The sequence below is a fragment of the Ischnura elegans genome, chromosome 6 (genome assembly GCF_921293095.1).
Source record: "Ischnura elegans chromosome 6, ioIscEleg1.1, whole genome shotgun sequence".
NCBI classification, from domain to species: domain Eukaryota; kingdom Metazoa; phylum Arthropoda; class Insecta; order Odonata; family Coenagrionidae; genus Ischnura; species Ischnura elegans.
Window position 1 is genome coordinate 120,621,305 of NC_060251.1, and position 14,520 is coordinate 120,635,824.

Here is a 14,520-nt window from a genome sequence, read left to right on the forward strand (position 1 = left end):
AATTGAGACACCAGAAACAGTGACTTTTCAAATCTCTTTGTTTTGTAGTCATATCCCTTTATTTTCTTCTCGTGATCATGTTCACCGTATTTAGTTGGTATACGAATTACAGGCTTTGCGTTGTGCGAGAAAAAGCCTACTAAGAATTTACCACGTAAATTCAGGCTATAGTTTGGTCTACGCCCTGCAGAAGGCCCATGATTCTACTGGAGATACGGTCCGTGACTTGCGAGTTTTATCACACACTCTGGAACTCTCATTAATCAGCCTTTCACGCCCGGGAAGAGTGTGGCCTTGCTCCTTGCTTCAAGCACCGCTTAGGAGGAGGGGAAGTGTCGGATTGGAGGGGAGGGGAGAGTGGTGACGTAATCATAATAGGAGACCGAAATTTAGATGCTGGAGAGACGACGTTTGAGTTAACTCCGTTGAGCACTCGCTTCCGAAGCACACGCGCCCACCGGCATCAACGAATTCGACTCAACCAACGCGATCGCGGACTGCTGAAGAAAGGTAAGTCCACTTAGGCTACTCTCAAAATGATGTGCCCCCCAACTATTAACATTTGTATCTTGCTCTCGTAATACGATACTCTACCACAATATGCACATCAATTTAAAGATAATTTTACTGCGGTAATTTACATGGCTATATATACGATATATTTTTTTTTTAAATACCAATGCAACAATTGTATAGCTAACTCTGCACGTCCTTAAGTTATGCGTTCTCTCAACTTCGTTTACTTTGAAACACATTGAAGCCAAGAAGATAAAAACCTAGAGTATTATTACTGTGCCAAGATCTGAAATATAATTGCAATAATGATCAAAAATAAAACCAGAACAGGGCGTTGGGTAATGTGTCGTAAATATTCAAAGGTTTTTAATTATTATCTTGTCTTAGATTATCATAAACACCAAACATTCTATCTTATGGGAAAATGGAACAGGGAATTTGCAATTTTCTATGAACTGAAAATGCATTTCTGCTCCTTAATAGAAATAATATATCGGCTTAGGTAAATAGCGATCCATGCTTTATACAGGATTTATTTGGAAGGCTTGAAGTGAACGACAGTAAACAGACACGTATATATCAAGAATAACTTTGCGTAATTTGCTTTGGATTCTCCTCAGCTTTAGTGACAAATTTCAATGGCTTCAAGGAAATGAATTTCGGTTGTCAGTGTTCTGCGGGTGTCATATGCGTAATATAGGAGTGGGCACACTACTAGGGAATTTAGTAGGTACAGAGATTAGTTTCGGGGGGGCATAGATTTCATCTACATCACCAACATAAACATAATACCCTGTTAACAATCCTAATGGACGCGTGGCGGAGGTGTTAGGATACCAGCCTTTTACTAAAATAAAAGGTGCACGCATTATATAGTAAACTATTGAGCTTCTCCTAGCATTGTTCGAATTCCTTTATTGTTTGTGTAAACACCGAATCCTTGTATCTATTTACTCGGCAAAATATGTCTTTTCTTTGATAGTGTCCGACGGACACAAAAACATGGTGAGGTTCTGCAGACCTGCTAACACGATAAATTAACACGCAGGGATTAATGTCTGTTTGTAATAATGATTTTTGTGGACCAGAACGGAACACGAGCGAATATATGAACCAAATTAAAAAAGGGTCCTATTTTCTGTACATCATGCGCACATGTTGGGTGGTTATTAACCACTGGTAACTGGTAAAGCACCGTGTTCATACATTTAGAAATAAACTCGTAAGGGTTAATTTACCGTGTAAACAGGCCTTAAGATGGTGTTCTCCGCGTCACAAGATATCTGTTCCTAATTACTCAAGCAGTCTAAGCCCAGCGCGAAGTAAAAGATGTAAATATTTATAAGTAATTTTAAATACGCGCACATCAAGATATTTCGTATTTAGAATAAATGGGAAAATTAATGCATAAATCAAAATAAGATGGTACAAGTGTATTGTTAAAAAGAACTACTCTTGCTGTAATTGTAAGTATCGGGCGGTTGACAGCTTCCACGCTTAAAAAATCCTCATTTGTGGAGCCTACCATTTGATACACCTGAGCCAAGTCAACACGCAACAGATATTATCTACCGATGAAAAAATGAAAGAGAGGTAATACTCCGTATCTTGAATTACTCGGCGTGCATATCATATCCGGCGCAGAAAGACTCCATCCGCGAACTTATGAAAATACGGATAGCTATCTAATTTCTCCATAATTGCCCTGACACCACCCGCCATATCCAGGCGACTTGGGCAAGGTGCGTTGTCACAATATGCGCAAAAAACGATTTATTTTCAGCGAAAATTGTTTGGAAGGCTGACATGAAGACTTTAGGAGACGTCGACATTATCTTAAAAAATTATTATTTTCGTCATGATTAATTTCCTGTTTTTCACTGTTGGAGTTCACGCATTATCATGGCCATTTTTTTGCTACCAAAGTTTTCAATCCGTTTTTTCGGGCTCTTCTTTGTTGAAGCTTCGATTAATTGAGATGATAAGGACATAAGTTGAATAATCACCGTCACTTTAAAACATTTCTTCGCTTTATAAGGAGGCCACCAGTGTTAAAAAAAAGTGTTAAGAGATTAAGTGTTGTTAAGTGTCGTACAAGGATGATGGGGAAAAATATTTTAATTTCGCTGGCATTAACATTCCTCATTCTCTTTTGGTTCCATCGTTATCTCTTGGTCCGCGGCCTGGGCTTTTATTTCGACGATAATTAGCAGTCGCAAACTTGAGACTGATTAAATCTGGAACCAGACGCAGAGAAGCAGGGAGGAAGCGTGACATGACTGAGCTCTGTCGCATCCCGACGCCTTCGCCGGGACGTAACGACAATCGCGAGTCGCAAGAGTCGAGTGGCTGCCTCCTGACTCGCGGGTGTGGTCGAGAATCGGGGAAAATATGAATAAAATTCCCGCTGGATACTAGTGAGGGTATTTATTGAGAGTAAAATACAGGTCCCCTCTAATTACTCCAGCTCGTCGAGACGCCGGAGGGATCCAGCCCGGCCGCTTCCTCTCTCTGGAGAGGACTGCCGACACATCCTCCTCTTGCGTAGATAAAAGGCCAAAGGGCTCTGCTCTTCATCATGATGTTGATAACAGCCCACCGCCCCCCAAAGGCAGGCATGACCAGAAGCAGGGCCATGTGGGGGTGCATGCAACACCTCCCCCTTTTACCAGAGAGAATCTTCCACACGATTCTCTCGACAAACTGCACACATGCCAAGCAGATATACATACATGTTACACACAAAAAAAAACATGAATGCTGGAGTCACTGATACAAAAGTGAAAAAAAATACACACAGTTAAAGCACTAACGTTTTCCCGATTGTGGCGTATTGCTACCACCCGTTCTCGATACTAATTGCTGGCTTGAACCCGGAAGGGGTACCAGCGGTAGATTTACCGTATCAGATGGTGGACTTTGATGCATTTGTTCTGTAGATGTATGCACCTTACTAACAATTTTTGGCTTAAAGATTATACATAAATCTTTACATTCACGGCGTCCCCTGTCATCTGAATACGGGATCAACCTTTTTAAACAACATTTACAACAACAACAATAAATCATTACAAGTAATATGAGAATCAAAGATACATAAGTAAATGTAGAAATTTTCTTGTGCTCATAGATGTGAGCTTGGTCCCAACTCTCTTTTTCAATTAACTGCTCCACCTCCGAGACCTTTACACTAGCATATTTTAAGTCATCCAAATGCCGAATCAAAGGCGAAAACGGCAAGTTTAATTTTAATCTCGCAAAAGATACTAAATCCTCCTCTGATAAACAGCAATCAAAGGTCAATGAAAGAGGAGGTATTACATCATCCTTGGAATTATTATATTTAAGGTTTATATCACCCTGGAGAATAGCACCAGTGCTATAACCTTTGCAATAGTCATTAAACATTAATTTTCCTGTGCCACTTATGGTAACGTCGTAAGGGTCATCACCCTTACATAGCACGGTGACCTTTTCAGGTCCTGGAGAAACAAATAACCACTCCCTCGATCCTAAACGAGTCCAGAATGTTTTTTCTAACGACACAATTCTTCGATCACAATTTAATGGTATTGAGGAAGCTGATAGAAGCAACTGAGTTTCACAATCATCAAGCACGTGCACAAGTCTTAGTGGGCATGTTTGCTTACACAATCGTGCATTTGCACTCACCAATTTACAATCAGCAAAATCTTCTCTTGAAAGTTTTGTTACATATCTCCCACTTTTATCTAGCAGCAGATACTCTCTCTCCGGCTGGATAAAAATAAACTTCATTGACGTGCCGTTAATCTTAATAGGTAAAGGTATTACATGGTACACATTAAATCTTACTAAGTTACTCAAAGGAATTGAAATAACATATCCCAATACGTGATTAGATAGAAATACATCCAGCTCTAGCATTTTGAGAAGTTTACTTCGGTAAGCCACACTTTGAGGGAAAGGTAGGGTTAGGTCTTTAGGAATGTCTGCCTTGTGCTTGTCAAACATAGTCATTATTTCTTCTGGGCTAATAATTTGTGGCTGCAGCACTCCCTTTTGCGCGTTTATTAGTGAGTCTATCACAACAGTATACTGATAGGAGAGTTCTCCGATGGCTTGACTTAACTGTTGGACATGTTCGTTCCCTGATAAGACCAAAATAATATACTTTGTATGATCAATCAGTTCTCCGGTTGTTTTATCAATATAATTTTCTAACCTTCTCAATCCTTCAGAAAGTATTTTCTCATTTCCCTCGACGTCTATTAATGACTGATTGACAGCTGAAATAGTGGATTTCATGAGAGTTACTTGTTTCTTCACAATAGTTAGAAGGTCCTTATTTTCAGCTTCCAGGTTACCTATTTGCCCTGTATAGTACAATGCATCTGCGTCATCCAGGGTCCCAAAAAGAACTTTACTTACTTCCCCTATAAAATTAAAAAGGCCTCTTCTTCGCCTATCAGGAGATCTCGAACGGGAAGTTAACTGCTCCATTATGTCCTTTAGTTTATAAATTCTATTCAAATCATTTCTCAGTCCATGAAACGTAGTTCGGCACCCAGTCAGATGAATCCACGAAGCATTCTGATATTTCCTGCAGAAGTCTTCAGTTAACGAAGCATAAGTATTTACTACGGCCAAGTTTCCTTCCAGTTGAGTGACATTTACGTAGGTGACTAATTTCCATTCACTACTATACATTTCCGCCTCTCCTTGTGAATCGTAATACAGCCCAGGTGATTGTTTGTACTCTTCTATTCTGTGGTCTTCCCCCTTTCCGATGGTCGCGAGACTCAAACAGAGGAAGATGCAGGCTCCCATCTCCATTTTTAGGATCCTGCGGAAGATTAGAAGAATATCTTCAGCCGGTTGGCATGGACTTTCACCTCCGACCCCCTTCTCCTCCTTATCGTAACATTCACTCCGTCCACCCCTGTGACATCATACGGACCGATCCACTGAGAAGATAATTTCTTTGAACGCCCCCTTCTAACGGCTTCGTCATGCAACAGGACCCTATCGCCCACTTTAAATATCTCCAAGTGAGTAGTCCTGTCGTAAATTTCCTTACTTCTTTGTTTTGCTTTTAGTAAGACTTCTCGGGCCCTCATGTGACTACTTTGCATCCTATCCCGCAATTCCTTCACGTAGTCGTCATACGTGTACGAGGGAACTGAGGGGTCCTTTTGCAATATTCCTGGGAGGTTAGCCTTTCTCCCGAACATCAACTCATGCGGAGAGAATCCCGTTGCGCAATGCGGTGTAGTGTTATACACAAAAATGGCGTACTTCACCCACTCTGTCCAATTTGTCTGGTCATCCGAGATGAAATGACGTAAAAACTCTATCAGAGTTCTGTGACTTCGCTCTAGGGCTCCGTTCGATTCTGGATGATACGCTGAGGTCTTCAACTTTTTTATTCCTAGTAATCGGCATGTATTACTGAATATTTCACTTAGAAAATTAGTGCCTTGGTCAGTTAAAATTGTTTGAGGAACACCGTACTTCAAGATGATATTATCCACAAACGCTCTTGCCACTGTGGTTGCATCCTGTTCTTTTACTGGGATTGCTTCCATAAACTTTGACAGCTCGTCTTGAAAAGTGAGCAAATACCTACTTCCGTCATCTGTAACGGGTAGGGGTCCCACGATGTCGAGGCTACATTTTTCAAACACGCATTCAGGCGTAGTGGTTATCTCCAACGGCATCTTAGTTTTCCTCCTGGTGATTTTATTTTTTTGGCAACTCTCGCATCTTTGAATGTATTCTTCTATGTCCTTTTTCATTCCTTTCCAAGCATGATACTGCTTGATTCGTTTGTACGTCTTATTCATTCCTGTGTGTCCCCCAAGAGGTGAGTCATGATATTGCTTCAATATTTCTCTTTTTCTTTCCTCGCATGGATTGGCAACACCATCCGTCTTCTCTTCAGCATCCAAAGAGTAAATTCTACTTAACGCGTCAGCATTAGCATTCTCCGATCCCTTCTTGTATACCACATCGAAATCGTATTCCGCCAATTTGATTCTCCATTTCATCAACCGAGAGCTCGGGTCCTTTACATTGAATACCCAAGTCAGCGGCTTATGATCTGTGACTACGGTGAATCTTTTGCCGTAAAGATAAGGACGGAAGTACTTAACTCCCCATACGATGGCTAGCATTTCCTTCTCCGTCGCGGAGTAATTTACCTCAGCTTTACCGAGCGTACGGCTTGCATAAGCCACGGGCGGATCCTGCCCAATGATGCCTTGAGATAATATAGCCCCCAACGCGTAATTGCTCGCGTCGGTCGTGAGAATGAATGGGCGTGAAAAATCTGGGTATTGAAGAACTGGCTCCGTAATCAAAAGATTTTTCAGTTTTTTAAAAGCATCTTCTTGCTCGTCCTTCCATTCATACTCTGCATCCTTTTTCAATAAATCATGTAGAGGTTTAGCTATCAGTCCAAACCCCGGTATGAAGCGGCGATAATACCCCGCCAATCCGAGAAATTCCTTCAGCCTTTTTACTTTATCCGGCCTGGGGAAATTTTTCACCTTCTCCACAGTCGAGGGATTTGGTTTGACCCCCGTCTCTGAAATCACATGCCCCAAGTAGTTCACTTCCTTGCGAAGAAACTCACATTTTTCCGGCTGCAATTTCAAGTTGTGTTCCCTTAGCCTTTGGAACACTTCTCTCAAGCGCTGATTGTGCGTAACTAGGCTATCTCCATGCACAACTATATCATCAAGGTAAACATAACAGTGTAACCCTTGTAAACCACTCAATACCGTATTCATAAGGCGCTGAAAAGTAGAAGGAGCTCCTTTAAGACCCATCGGCACTCTTTGAAACTCATAGTGAGCTCCTAAGGCACTAAACGCCGTTTTAAATTGGTCCTTCCGATCCAACGGGATTTGGTAGAACCCACTTGCCAAATCTAATGTGCTAAAATATCGTGCCTTTCCCAATTGATCCAAAATGTCTGTAATATTTGGCAATGGATAGGCATCGCCCACCGATTCTTCATTTAATTTTCTGAAATCCACCACTATTCTCCACTTTTTATCTCCCGTAACGTCAGCTTTCTTCGGTATAACGAGTATTGGGGAGTTCCATGCACTTTTACTGGGAGCAATTATCCCCTCTTCTAGCATTTTCTCCATCTGCCTTTTTACCTCTTCCTTTTGAGATTCAGGGAGTCGGTAGGGTCGAGTATTAATGGCTCCTCTTAAATTGGGAGTGGGAATCTCGTGACTCAACGTCTTAGTGTGCGATAACTTGTCTCCAGGCAAATAAAACAAATCTGCGAATTCTTCGCACAATTCAGTGATCACTCTCTTTTCTAGATCACACAGATGCTCTTGCCTTAAGCAACTCCGTAAAACTTCTTTCCTTGACAAATTATTTTCAACATTGCATTGAATTTCTTTCATATCAGTATCCACAGATTCCAACTCAACAGGGGAAATCTCTACCTCTTGTTCCTCATCGCTGATATTCAAAATGCTTCCAATGCACTCTCCCATCTTCCCCTCCGTCAAAGCTGATGCTAAGAAGACACCCTCTTTTATCTCTTTCTTGTTTATCACTCCCACCCCCGTGGATGCAGTAGGAATTTTTACTCGCACTTCACTACGGGAGGGTATAGATATTTTTCTAATCTCCTTAGTTACGTCTTCCATGGATTCTTTTGAGTCAAAGTCCATGAGTAGGCCTCTCATGTAGACCCTTTTTTGTGTACAATAAATCACTGCGCCAAGGTCATTCAGGAAGTCCCTACCGAGAATTCCATCTACTTCAAGACGAACATCGGCTCCCTCTATCAAATGAAAACCATGTTGCATCTCCTTCCCTTTCGCCTCCAATAATATAGCCGCTTTCCCTTTTGTCTTGATGGGCTTATCAGTAATGCCTCTTAATAGCAAGTAGTCCTCCGGCCAACACCTGGTTTCCCCCTTCAAGGACTCCATTTTAATAATACTCACATCTGCTCCGGTATCAATTAGAAGACGCAAGATGCCTCGTTTGCTCTCTCGACTCTGGAAGGTTATCGTATCGGCTACGTCACGGCGACTCGGCCCTTTCGACAATTTTCTTACTTCCGACAGACGAAAGCTCTTATCTCCTTTCCCATTCAGCGACCGCGAGTTATCATCCATAATTTGACGCGGCTGTGGCGATCCATTTTCGGAGGATTTGGCTCTTGGTCTGCGACAGTCTCTTGAAAAATGGCCTAATCGCCCGCAGTTAAAACATTTCACACTTTCTACCTTTTTTATCTCCTTCTCTTTCATGTTTACCTTCCCTTTAAGGTAGCATTTTTGCGCTGAATGCCCAGGCTTGCCGCAATTTTCACATTTAAAATATCCTTTCATATTCCCTCTTTCTTTCAGTGACAATATGGCACTCTCCTCTTCTAGGGCGACTTCTACCGCAGCAGGCAATAGTATAACTTCTCCCTTACTCCTCACAATTGTTTGTATGCGATCATTAGCCAGCCCTTGAACAAAGCAAGCTTTCGCGAGATGGTTAACTAAGGCTAAAGCGCCGGCGATCTCTTCCTCTTGAGATACTCGTCTGGCCGCTTCCCTCAATTCCGTTTGCATAGAATCTATGCGATTACCCCAACTTGCAATGCTCTCCGTCGGACCTTGCTTGGAGTTAAACATTGCGCATGCGTAATAGTCTAGGGTACGTCTTGTAGCATAGTTTTCTTCTAAAATAGCTCTCACCTGGGGCCACGTGTGAGCGTGATCTCTGACGAGAATTTTTGAACGAGCATCCCCCGTTATCCGAGCCTTCACGAACTTTAATAATTTGTCATGATCGATCGGATTTACTAACTCGAACACAACGTCCACGTTTTCTAAAAACTCCCGGAGTTCTTTCTTGTTCCCGTCGAATGGCTTATTAACAATCTTTATGGCTTCCGAAATACTGCAGAACGTTCCGCGGCTATCAAGGCCTTCTGAGCTAGTCATCGTTGTGACGGACATTATGACAATTAGCAGACAAACTTAGTAAGGGCGATACAAAGGGCAGAGGAAAGGAATCAGGGTGGCTTACTTACAGTAAAGCCGACTTCTCCTTTGTACCCTCTCTCAGCGCAGCTTCCTCTCTAGACGAACCGCTGCGATGAGGTGATGCCGAAATCTCAGGGGTGGCGGCGACTAGTCGGTAGAGCCTCCCCTCTCAGCGCCTGATGTCCTCTGCTTCTCAGTGAGGCTCTTCGGTGGCCTTCTCAGGTCTCCCTCAGCGCCTGATGTCCTCTGCTTCTCAGTGAGGCTCTTCGGTGGCCTTCTCAGGTCTCCACACTGCGGCCACGACGACGATTCTCGAAAAACCCCACACACCTAACACCAGTTTTAATGTCGCATCCCGACGCCTTCGCCGGGACGTAACGACAATCGCGAGTCGCAAGAGTCGAGTGGCTGCCTCCTGACTCGCGGGTGTGGTCGAGAATCGGGGAAAATATGAATAAAATTCCCGCTGGATACTAGTGAGGGTATTTATTGAGAGTAAAATACAAGTCCCCTCTAATTACTCCAGCTCGTCGAGACGCCGGAGAGATCCAGCCCGGCCGACTCCTCTCTCTGGAGAGAACTGCCGACACATCCTCCTCTTGCGTAGATAAAAGGCCAAAGGGCTCTGCTCTTCATCATGATGTTGATAACAGCCCATCGCCCCCCAAAGGCAGGCATGACCAGAAGCAGGGCCATGTGGGGGTGCATGCAACAGCTCTGTTCCCTGCATAATCGTTAATATATTATAGAAGAAGTGCTAATGCTGTAATAATTTTATTCTGTCTTTAATTTACGAACACTACATTGTAAGGTCTACTTATTGAAACCTCAGGTTCTGGTCTACCTATGTTAACGATATATACGCAAATAAGTCTTATAGATTCTATACTAAGGCTTCCTTCGTCGCCCTTGTCTCCTAGTCATTCAACTATCAACGAAAATTCGTCGTGCCTCATGTTCTAAGTTGTATTTTCCTTATTTTGAATATAATTTTACATCATTTATGTTTTTCGTATTTTTCTTCCTTTGTCATTTACCTCTGTTCACTCATGCCCCACGTCTATCTTAGTGATACTCCATTACTGAAAAATATGCCAAAGTTCCCGATGCTTCCACCCATGATTTATCCGCTGCCGCCTGTTATTTGGAGTATCAGCTGCTGTTCGAAATTTATTTCTTCGCCAGGTGGATACCAAATGTTCGTTTTTTTTTCTTTTGCCTGATAACACTATCCAGCGCTATCTCTTACACCTCTACGCTTCGTGGCACAAACTCAACGTCTTCTTTCCACATCCAATTGCGAACGCCTACTCTCAGAGGAACTCTATCGCTTCACAACGGCTTGTATTTACTCAGGACGTTCCTCGAGGCTTACCTTCGATCATTCAAGGCTGAATGCACTGTCCAAGCAGAGCATGAGTCAAAACACCGTCTCTATTTCAATATGAGTAGCTCTGGCGTTCCACTACTTCCCGCACTCCTCGCAACCTCAATAGCATAAATACATACATGTACAAGGTAGACAGGTATCAGCAGATCGGTGGAGTATAAAAAAATGTCCAGGTCATAGCTATGTAAAAATTTCTCAAAACGCATTTTGCAGTTATGCCATTTCTATTTTCTGTGTGGAAAATTAATTCATCGCAGAATGCACTGAAGTGAAGTGACTTGAGCGCTCTGCAAAAATTTGTGAAATGTGATGAGCTGAGAGTGAAAAATAATAATTCACGCAAGAGGACCAATGGAGGGAAGGAGAGAAGTCTGCTTGTAAGTATTTTGGGTCCTGAAAACGTGAGGTCGCAACACCGTAAATGGAATAATAATAAAATTTGTTGAAGTTGCTAGAAATAATAATAAAATTAAGAAACATGCATTGAGTTTTACATAGATTAGTGGATTACACTATAAGTAATGCAATCTATGTATGAGTTCTATCGCTGCCGTTATAATCTCCTATTGATCGTGCATAAAAGACATTCTGAATCTGTCTGATCCACAGTCTATCTCACTTATTTTATTTGTATGATCTGATCTTTCGAAGTATGTTGGCGTCCGTAAGATATGGCTAACTTCGTTAGAAAAGACACTGCTCTTGAATCCATCTAAAAGGTTTAGTCTACTTTTCAATCTGCGGTCTGACAGAGATTCCCATCCGAGTTTATCTAAGAGGTCAGTTACACTTACAAGACTATCGTAACGATCTTTCACGTACCTGGCAGCTTTTCTTTGCACGCGTTCTAACTCTGTTATTAAGCCTTTTTCATGAGGGTCCCAAACACTGGCATCTCAACGTAACCTGGATGTACACACAGAAAGAACCGCGGCGAATCATGTTGACGCCGACATGAGCGTGTATTCGCAGATTCCCTCGCACTTTTAAACTCCCCCAAGCCTAATAAAAACACAATGTCTATTCCCCGTCCCTTTTCATATCGTTCTATCTCCCATTCCAGAGACCACCCACTATTAAGGGCTAGCGAGCGAGCAGTGACCTTGGTTGACGCAGCCATGGATCGGTGGGTGGGCAAAGTGGCGGTGGTGACGGGAGCCTCGTCTGGCATCGGGCAGAACATCGCCCAGGAGCTGGCGGAGCGAGGAATGACGGTGGTCGGAGTGGCACGAAGGGCGGAATTGGTCGAGGTAACGTATTTTACTATCTCCAGCCACTCATCAAAATCTACTAACATTAGTGCTGCGCTAGCGATCTCAGATGAATACAGTCCGAATCTCAGAGTAAGGATAGGGGAGAGGGATTTTTGGTTTCTGCGCATGCGTACAACATTGGAAGAGCCGTAGGGGAGCCAGTGGGAGTAGGTCAAGTCTCATCTGTAATTTCTGCTGGAATCTGCCTTTTTAATGCATGGGATTTCTGTGCGAGATACGCTAATATTTTTATGAAGGTGATTCTAGTGCCCTCACGTTGAATAAGAGGTATTGTTTTTATCATAGAATTATTACATTACATTCATTTAAAATATCGCAGAGCTACGTAACCGTGACGTGCTGTCAGAAGAGGCAAGGGAAAAACTGTTTCAGTAACTAAAATTACTTGCATTTTATGCTGAAATAGTGGAATATATACAGTCCTGATTGGAAACGCATGACACATACCTATACTTTGCATTCATAAGCCACGCTTGCTCCCTGAGGCTTTGACGAGAGCCAATTGAAGCAGAGGCTTCACGTAGGCCCTGGAGAGAGCATAAGATCTACCGATGACGTGCCTTCGCTCCCATGGCTACTCTGGCTCTCTCAAACGTGGTAGTTAGGGATGATCCGCGCCTAAAAATTTGCTGCTGAAGTATGATTCATTTCAAGGGCGTACCCAGGATCATAACTAGGGGGGGGGGACAAGCCAAGTTGTGACATTTAAAAAAATAGTTTTTATTTTCGTTACATACTTTATACTAATGTATATTATTTTTCATGGGTTTAAAGAAAATTTGTTGAATACTTTCATTTCAATTCAGTACCGTTTCTGCTAAAAGACTTGCGATTTTTTCTTCTAGTGGGGGAGGGATGGCAGCTTCTGCCCTGCCCCCCCTGAGTACGCCCCTAATTCATTTGGGCTCTCCTAAGGTAACGAACTCTAGGTACGGGCTTGCTACTTCAGCGTAAGTCCCAATCTATTGCTGCTTGTCCCGTGTGCGTTTGCTATCGGCGATTATGTTATTAAGCTTGTGACGACTCTAAGTGAAACATATTAATTGGTCCATTATTTAAATCAGTCCTCTTCTACGAGATCATCAGCTTTAAATTGAGTAAAACTTGGAAGACCAATATAGAATTAATAAAATAACTTTGTTTTATTCATTCTATAATGAAGCAATTCCACAAAATAACGCCTGAGACCGTGTCTTATATTGGAAGACCAACCTTGCATAGCCACATGAAGTATTCAGGAAATCCACCTGCTTCCTCCTATCTCCTTCAATGCGCCTCTGTTTGACCCACTGACACTGTTACCGAACACCACTCATCTGTAAATTAATGCTCTCAATGATTGCTTCTAGATATTCGCCGCTGTGTAGCGTGTATATAAGGTGACGTGGTCCCTTCCTTGACGGGGCTGGCGTTATGACGGCGGGGAAAAGTCGGATACATTCTACCCCGCAATTGGCGCGTGGTATGGAGTGTCAGGATACGCTCAGTGGAGAGAATTAAGTGTTTAAGTGGAACTCGACCTGAACTGGAAGGATGAAAGCAAAGATATCTGCAGAAAAAAGGAGTCAATGACATCTGTAGACTCATTTGGCGCTCATAGAACTCGAAACAGTCAATACTTGTATCGTATCTGTACTCATACAGAAACTATGGGAGGATGTGGAGGTCTTCGAAATTGATCGAGCCTAAATCAAGGAAGCAATGGCCCTTTGTGGAAACGATAACTGAGGACCCTAGAAGCCTAGGAGGATGATTGCAACTTTTGTATTTTTGGAGATAAGTATAGATAATGGCTGGTGGGGTACACAATGCCGTTTGGCAAAGGGATAAAAGTGAATCACTGATAAGCACATACACATAGATACAGTGATTTACATGTATCTCTTTGTTACAACAATAATGTGTATCCCCACTAACCATTATCTGCTATTATCTCCAAAATAATTGAACTTATCACACTTGGCTTCTAAGGTCCTCAGCTCAAGAAAAGCAATTTGAGGCCGATTAACATAAGACATTAAAACCACGAAAGGTTTAAGACGGGGATGTGGTTTATCTTAATTTGGGTCCAAATGACCCAAAGACGGGAGCTGGAACGCGCCCGAAACTGTCGTCCGCAAAATATGAGTCAACGCGGAATAAACCCGAAAAACTATCACCAATCAACTCATCGTGGAAGCCTCCGTAATAATTTAACTTTTTAAAATATGTATCGAAGGGAGCCGCGCAAGGGTGGCAGAGGAAATGCAGCTGCTTAGGACTAAAACTGGGAGATAATCATTAATATTCGTTTTGATTTGTAGATAGCCAAATTCTGAATTCAGGGGACGCGGATGACCTT

The 14,520-nt window shown here is 42.5% G+C and overlaps 1 protein-coding gene across 2 annotated transcripts in view; it reads left to right on the plus strand.

Annotated features, from left to right (window-relative positions):
• The first annotated feature begins 403 nt into the window (after positions 1 to 403).
• The window catches only part of LOC124161607 (farnesol dehydrogenase-like), a 75,912-nt gene continuing 61,795 nt past the window's right edge, over positions 404 to 14,520 (plus strand). The window contains exons 1-2 of one of the 2 annotated variants that reach the window (XM_046537994.1): positions 404 to 510; positions 11,969 to 12,155. In XM_046537994.1, coding sequence (XP_046393950.1) covers positions 12,024 to 12,155 — 132 coding nt within the window. In that variant the 5' untranslated portion in view covers positions 404 to 510; positions 11,969 to 12,023. The remainder of the gene's footprint in view (positions 511 to 11,968; positions 12,156 to 14,520) is intronic. The other variant, XM_046537996.1, reaches the window with a different exon arrangement.